The 8052-nt window shown below is 43.3% G+C and overlaps 1 protein-coding gene across 1 annotated transcript; it reads left to right on the top strand.

The window, feature by feature from the left end:
- Positions 1–5969: 5969 nt before the first annotated feature.
- On the top strand, positions 5970–7358 carry LOC123067092 (epoxide hydrolase A). The gene is made up of 3 exons (XM_044490035.1): positions 5970–6269; positions 6589–6789; positions 6912–7358. Exons 1-3 carry the CDS (start codon positions 5970–5972, stop codon positions 7356–7358), a joined length of 948 nt encoding a protein of 315 aa, XP_044345970.1.
- The last annotated feature ends 694 nt before the right edge of the window (positions 7359–8052 follow it).

Below are 8052 nucleotides of genomic sequence, written 5' to 3'. Positions count from 1 at the left end.
GGTGGCCCGGGTGGTGTATATATTTTGCTACGTACGACCGCGTCCGGCTCTAATACGTAAGGATTCCCAGCGATTTGAGTCGGCTTGGATGCTCATCCGGTGTGGATACAGGCTTGCTGATAGTCTCTTTCCTATTTCTACTTCCGAAATACTAATTCATGTGGGACATCAATGTGAATACTCATCCGATGTGGATACTTGATTATCAAATTTTGTCTCGGAAGCTTCTGGTTTCTGTTAGCAAAAATCTTGTGACACTCGACGTATAAGGCGATTCCAGTAGTGGCAGTTTTGGCAGAGGCTTTGGCGTTGTTAGATTAACTAGTCAAGTTAGAGTTACTTATTCCGGTGAGAGTAAACAGACTTGATTTCAGGTTTTTCTCTCCCTGGCGCGCTCAGTCGTCCGATGAAGTACATTAATAGTCCAAGGTCGCTGTCCCACGTGCACCTCTTATACTGTATTAGGAAAAGAAAAACATCTCTCTCTTAGATTTCTTCCTCCGCCTCCTGCGGTGTCCTCCTCCTGTCACGGATTCATTCATGCGTGTGGTACTCCTGCTGAACTAAGGTCTCTCTTAGAAGCTCCCAAAAATTTGAGGTTCGCATCAAGGAGTTGTGCGGGGTTGTAAGCAATTGTTTTAGTGGTAAGCTGCTGAACTAAGGAGACCTAATATTTTGTTAGCCTTTTACTCTGAAACAAACAGAGAACAGAAGATCACCCAACATATCATTAATTAAATTCTGTAACAAATAAAATATGCATATGACAATAAGCTAGATATATTCTAGTGAGAAGGGTAAGCTTTCCACGAATTCCGTAATTCTGCCATGAGCAAAAAAAATGGATGCAAGAAAGCACGACTAATTCCAGGCAATACGTTGACTAAATAGAGAAGGTGTCAGCCCACATCTGAACCAACATCTGAGTCGGTAACAGCCCACGATCCGACGTCGTCAAAAACTCTTCGTTCTTGAACGGCAAAAATAAGCGCATAAGTGTGAGCTTGGCTCGGCTCATTCCCGCAACCCCGCCCCGCCCCACACGGTGCTGTGGCGGAGAAGGATCGTGTGGAAACCACTTCTCTTCTCAAGCTCCAATAGCGTGTGGAAGAGAATCCCATATAAGAAGTTCCAACTCCTCTCCAACTAGGAGTATGGGACTAAACTTTCCACCACACCTAGTTTCATATAACCAACATGAGCCCTTTAAGATTTTTCTAAAATTGTTAGATGGGCCCTAGGACCACCCAAATATTTCAACATAAGCTGCGTACGGGACTACTCACAGGTGAGTGGTGGCCGTCTTGCATCGTCGACCCACTTTTGAACCGCCATGAACTAGGTGCGCCGGCAAGGCCATCATCCCAGGGTGCTTCCTCCTCAACCTCCTTAGTACCACCACCATCACTAGCGCAAGGCCATCATTGCGCCAGCCACATGGTGCGTCTTGCATCCTTAGTATTGCATCCACGTGGTGCGCCATCCCAGGGTGCGTCTTGCATCCTTAGTACCACCATCATCCCAAGGCCATCATTGCGCCAGCCACGTAGTGGCCCAACAATGTCTGGAGCCCAATAACCATCCCCCATTCCACTGCCTTTACCCCTACCCTGCTCACCGCCGGTCCCCTGCCATGGCGGCATCAAAGCAGCGAGCGACCCCCGGTTTGCGATAGGTGCTTGGCTGCGTCAAGGACCATGGACGCTGACAAGTTGGGCCTCACGCACGTTAGGTGCGCCCCAGTGAGCGGGTTGGCGGAGACGTCCACGAACTCCAGCATGTCCATGCACGCCGTGCTTGCCGGCAGCTGTCCGGAGAGCTTCATGTGCAGCTTGATGTGCCGCAGCGTGAGGAGGGTGAGGATGGAGAAGGGGATCATCTGGATGGGCAGCTATGTATTCAATTTCTTTTCTTTCCTTGTGTTTATCGGTTTGCAAGTAATAAGACACGTAAATCCAGCAAACATGGTGATATTGTCTAAATAGATAGTACGCACGAATACCTTTGTTGTGTTTTGCCTTTTGTATATTCATGTCTAGACTCAGTACGCATGTACCTAAGATTGCTTATTGTATACACAAATAGACAGTTACATGCATGGTGTTCACTGGTAACGCTTATATGAATTTCACGAAGTAGTCTGACTATGGTCCAGTTTGGCTAATGTAATGTATTACCGGGATGGTCCCTTGGTGATAGCATTTTTCTCGACTGTTTAAACTTTCTTTTTGCGGGAACTGTTTAAACTTTAAAGACAATTTTTCTTGCTATTCTACATATGGTTATTGGCTACGAACCTCGTTGAAAAATAATAAATTGAAGAGAATTTAGACAACACGAGCAATGCATCACTCCCCATAATGGCACACGGGAAAGGAAAAATGGATGTAAACCCATGACTGAAGAATAGCCCAGCGAAGCATGCCCTAGGTTCTAGTGGCCTTGGATGCCGCCTGGATTACAATTTCGTTGTGGGTCATCAGGTTAGGTCAGACATCACCGCCGAACTTGCACGGACATTGCAGTTTGGCTTTACATATCGCCACAACATTAGGGAGGGGACAGTCGGTCAAAAGGCACAAATGTTTAATCTATAATAATGTATGGTTACCCCTTGAAAAAATTATCTTCCGAACAGAGCAGGTAACATGTTGTGATGCCACCAGGCTACTCCCTCCGTTCCAAAATAGATGACTCAACTTTGTACTAACTTTAGTACAAAGTTGAGTCATCTATTTTGACTCAACTTTGTACTAACTTTAGTACAAAGTTGAGTCATCTATTTTGGAACGGAGGGTTTGGTAATTTGGCTCTACTGGAACCTGGGAGGCTAGCTGTCCACAAGATGCTCAATGTTTTATTATTCTTGAAGCTTGTCCTTCTAATTTTTTATTTTTATTTTTTATTTCATTGAGCACATAGAAGTCCATAGGTACTTGGTATTTTACTGAATAAAATACCATGACTCTCCACTGATAGATCTTTAAAATACTAGCACTGGGTAATATCAAAGCGGTGATGCACTACTTATCTACTCAATTTTGTTTATGAAATATTACCTACTCAATTTGTCACTTATCTAATAAATTATGAAAATATATATGTTTTGTTCTTTGGTCTGACTCGTGAACAACTATTTTGTTTACTGGTTGATTGATTCCTCAATTATTTTGAGACATCTCAATGGTGACTTCTTTTTGCATTGTTACCCTTGTTGAAAGTATTGCTCGGATATGCTTGGACAGATTTTTCAAGGTAAAAACCTAGATATGGCCTTGATGACTGGATCCAATTATGTTGGCGCATGAGCGTGCTCCCTTCCTCAAAGTCTGGCTTTGAAGAACTTTGTCGTCTTGTGTGGTGTCATGAAATAGTTGGTGCGTTTATTGTCATTGCTACAGTTTGCCAATCAAATCAGAATGTCTTTTTTTTGCCAGCACATAGCTTTTGTTTATGACTTTGCTAGTTGCCGGCGTGTTTGCGCGAGCGCGCGTGTTTGTCAATTTACTAATATTTTATTTTTAATTCACCGAGCATGTAGGAGTATATAGGTATTTTCTATTAGTGAATAAAATACCACAACCATCCATTGATACATCTTCAAAATACTAGCACTTGGTAATATCAAAGTGGTGAGCACTACTTATCTACTCAACTTGCTTATGAAATATTATCTACTCAATTGCTACTTATCTAATCAATTATGCAAACATGTATGTTTGTTCTTTGTTGTGACTTATGAACCACTATAGTGGTTCATTGATTCCTCGATTAGTTTAACACTTCTTAGTGGCAAGGTCTTTCTGCGTCGTTATCTTGTTAAAGGCATTGCTCGGATATGCTTCGATTGATTTTTCAGGCTGAAAACCTAGATTCTGGCCTTGATACATGGTTGATCCGGTGACGGTGGAGCATGAGTGTCGCTCCCTTCCTCAAGCCATTGTTGTTGAAGAAATTTGTTGTGCGTGTGGTGTCATGAGATGGTTGGTGTGGATATGGTCATTGTTACAGTTTGCCAATCAAATATGATTTTTTTTTCTTGCCCACACATAGTTTTGGTCTATTATGACTTTGCTGTTTACTGGCATGTTTTTTGTGCGTGTGTGTGCGCGCGCATTCGAAATATGCAGAGTATGTGCTCATAGTGTTTCATTTAGCTAATAAAATATGCCCTTTGTCGAAAACATGATTTAGCAAGTGTCATCAACTGCTTAGTTGGATCAGGCCAGACCATGATAAGTACATGGAGAAATAAGCAACGAGGTTTTGATGTAGTTGGATGGTACCTTGCAGAGTGTTCCGCGAATTGGTTACAACGTATTACAATGATATCTGGTTGTATGGATCATGAATATTTAAATAAATAATACGTGGTCTGAAACTAAAAATACATATTCTATTGTATTTGATTATTGTATAATTTTAGAAAAATCATTGTATATAAGTAGAACAACAGAACCCAAAAAAATCGCATACATGTTGCATGACATGTTTGCATGTTGAATGAAATATGTTAGTGGGGATCACCAATTGTTCATAGGCGCTCATAACCACGAAGTTGAGGCCGGCCTTTCTGATCCGTCGAACGACTAATTATTTGATGAGCTAGCTGCTTTGATGTTCCTACTTGGAGGTTGGCTAGCTTGCTTGATGGATATCACGCACCTAACACATGAAACGGCGCGACACATGACCGATTTGATATTTTCATGCCTACAGGAGCTTGTCCCTCCTGCATTATTTCTTTCTTACGAACTGCTGAAATATGCGCGTGCATGATTCCGACCCTCCGAACGGCCGCAGGTGAACCCAGGGAGCAGGACTAGTGTGGACAGCCCGGGCCAGCTGTGGGAATATTGTGGATTGACGATGCATCACATGCATTCACGTGTTCAAACCACAACGCATCCACCATCGCATAAAACTAAAAACTAACATGAAAACAGTACCACGGCCAGAGGCGGAGGACGAAAAAAATTTAAGGTGTGGCGAAGTCTTAAGAAAATAATTCTTTTCATGCAAATCAAAAGAGTCAAGACACATTACAAACGAAAACCAAATACAATGAAAGTGTAGACATGTTTCAATAGGAAAACAACCTAAAACATATCGATAATGAAGCTTTCAATGGCGTCTAGAAGACCTAGGCAATGGCAATGCCCTACCCTCATTCTGAAAATCTTCCTTAATTTTGATGAGTGACATGTGCTGAAATATTGACACTTTCACGGGTGCTTGGATTTGATTTTGAGTTGCTGCCACTACCAAGCACTTCAAAATACTTTTTCAAATCCACAATCACAACATTAATATATCACTACAGTTTGCTTGAATTTAAGGCTTCAAGCTGCTGTTCAAAATTTCTACAAAATTTCATAACAAAGAGAAATTACCTCTTCCCCTTTTCTTTGGATTTGCTAGTGCATTCCTCTTTCTATCCATCTTCTAGTAATCTGGACAGAACAGCACCGGTTGGGCATCTTATTAGCTTGTACGTATAATCATGTAAAAGCAAAAACTTGTTCGTACAGTACATAGTAAACTAGCATGAATAAAAATATAAACAAACTTTCCACCCTATTGTACAAGGTCACTACATAAATCTTCATCTGTTATATTCAGAATTACTGCAGCTGGTTCGGAACTTCAGATCCTAGAGAATTGACAGAAGAAAAATCGCCAATACCTAACAAAGTGGCTGCAATTAGTCCCTGGTTCGGACCCTGGGGAATTACCAGTCGAACGAGTCCAGAGTGCGCCGATTGATAGATGCATACGTATAAAAAAAATCCCCGAAATCAAGGTATGGCGGCTGCCATACCCTGCCCACCCGAGCCCTCCGCCAGTGACCACGGCTGGTAAGTTCTGTCTTTAAATAGCAACTCCCACAGGCTCGAGTTGCAACGCACAAACACACACTAAAACATATACACCACAGACACACACACACAGAGAGAGAGAGAGAGACCATGGAGGGTGTGGTGATTAGATACCGGACTGTGGAGGTGAACGGCATATCGATGCACGTGGCGGAAGCCGGCCCCGAGGTGGACGCCAAGGGGGCGGTGTTGTTCCTGCACGGCTTCCCGGAGCTGTGGTACTCGTGGCGCCATCAGATGGACCACTTGGGGGCTTGTGGTTACCGTTGCGTCGCGCCTGACCTCCGTGGCTATGGTGGCAGCACTGCACCACCGGATGTGGCCTCTTACACAGCCTTTCACATAGTTGGTGATCTTGTTGCGCTCCTCGACACCTTAGGGCTTGCGAAGGTACAATTAAGCTTTCCTTGTAACCAAATAATATAGTTTGTTTTTCGATTATCCAGAGAAGACACATGAGCACACACAAACAACACATCCCCACCATACACAGGCCCATAGCACGTCTGCAAATCAAATGCTAACACTGATTATGATCGAAAATACATTACGACATCTCATAAAATGATATTGTTCAGTGTTGGAGGGAGTAAGAAAATATTTTGTTTAAGCGTTAGAATTTGAAAATGCATTCTATGTGAAATTGTGGCAAAGTAAATAAAATAAAATGTACATGTAACAAACAAAATGCATCATGGTTGAAATGAAGGTGTTTGTGGTCCGGCATGACTGGGGCGCGCTCATCGCGTGGTACCTGTGCCTCTTCCGTCCGGAGTGTGTGACGGCACTCGTCAACACCAGCGTCGCCTTCATGCGCCATATCATGATCCGCAATGGGCCCGACTTCGTGAATCCCATCGAGTACTTCAACCGCGCATACGGCCCCAACTACTACAAGTGCCGCTTCCAAGCAAGACACCAGCACACATTTGTCTAGAACTTTCAGCTGGTCTCTGTATTATCAGATGCACACGAATAACTATTGCTGCAAAATCATTAAAAAATATATATATGTGTATGGTTCACGTACAGGAGCCAGGTGTTGCGGAGAAGCAATTCGCCCCGGCGCACGCCAAGCGCCTGATGAGGCAAATGTTGTGCCATTGCTTTAGCCACGGCGTGTTCTGTGATGAGGAGATGGATGACAACAAGTACCCAACATCACCGCTTCTGCCTTGGCTCACCGAGGCAGACATTGACTATTTTGTCAACTACTATCGCAAGTTTGACAAGAACTGCGAGCTGGTGGCACCGTGGGCAGATGCCAAAGTGCAGGTGCCGACCAAGTACATTGTGGGCGACGGTGACATCACGTACAACTTTGAGGGGATCCAGGATTACATCCATGGTGGTGGGTTTAAGGAGGATGTTCCGCTCCTAGATGAGGTGGTCATCATCCCCGGCGCTGGCCACTTTATCCAGCAGGAGAGGGCCCAGGAGGTCAACAACCATATCTATGACTTCATCATCAAGTTCTGATCTCGAAATCCAGATGGACTCAAGTATCCATGTGCAGTTGTTGTTTGATCTTGCATGTAGCTGTTTATTGTAACGTCATTTGTTTATCTCTCTATTTCCATTCAAGGTGTGTATATGGGTTGTTGTATATTGTATCTGCGCACGTACATTAAGGTTTTCACCTGTGCTGGCGTGCAGCACGATCGAGGGGATCATCGTGCAGAACGACCGAGGGCCTGTGCCAGTGTCATGCCTTATTACAGATGTTTCTTCCACACTAAGCTCTAGTCTGACTCTATCAACTAGTTCACAAAGAATTGGATCCTTAGGGAAAAAATAAGGCACGGCTTCATGTGTACACAAACTCCACACTAGTTGTGCGAGATTAAATGTTGACCGTGCCACAAATATGTAAGTGCACTACATTGTGGTACACCATGCTACATAAAAAAGGAATATGTGAAGGATTAACTCGATGCAGGGGATTGAGGTTGGTCGTAATATAATGAAGTGAACTATTTTAAAGGATATAAAGCTTGTTCCTATGGTCCTATTAGCTAAACTTCATAGACCAGATATGTCATATAGAACTGATCTACAACCTCTGAAACTGATTCATATAATACTCACATTATAGACTAAGATGAGTACATTATGGTTTCAATAGATCTAACTATTGGTGCGGTGTCTCCACCCTTCCACTATTCGACTGTTC

The sequence above is a fragment of the Triticum aestivum genome, chromosome 3B (assembly GCF_018294505.1).
Source record: "Triticum aestivum cultivar Chinese Spring chromosome 3B, IWGSC CS RefSeq v2.1, whole genome shotgun sequence".
NCBI lineage: Eukaryota > Viridiplantae > Streptophyta > Magnoliopsida > Poales > Poaceae > Triticum > Triticum aestivum.
The sequence above is the reverse complement of the archived record's forward strand: the minus strand, read 5'-3'. Positions and strand labels throughout refer to the sequence as shown.

What these genes read in the sequence shown, in the direction of transcription:
- LOC123067092 (XM_044490035.1), top strand. Translation starts at nt 5,970, where the DNA reads ATGGAGGGTGTGGTGATTAGATACCGGACTGTGGAGGTGAACGGCATA. An exon ending in ACACCTTAGGGCTTGCGAAG is followed by an intron (nt 6,270 to 6,588) that starts GTACAATTAAGC and finishes GTTGAAATGAAG; the next exon opens with GTGTTTGTGGTCCGGCATGA. An exon ending in ACTACAAGTGCCGCTTCCAA is followed by an intron (nt 6,790 to 6,911) that starts GCAAGACACCAG and finishes GTTCACGTACAG; the next exon opens with GAGCCAGGTGTTGCGGAGAA.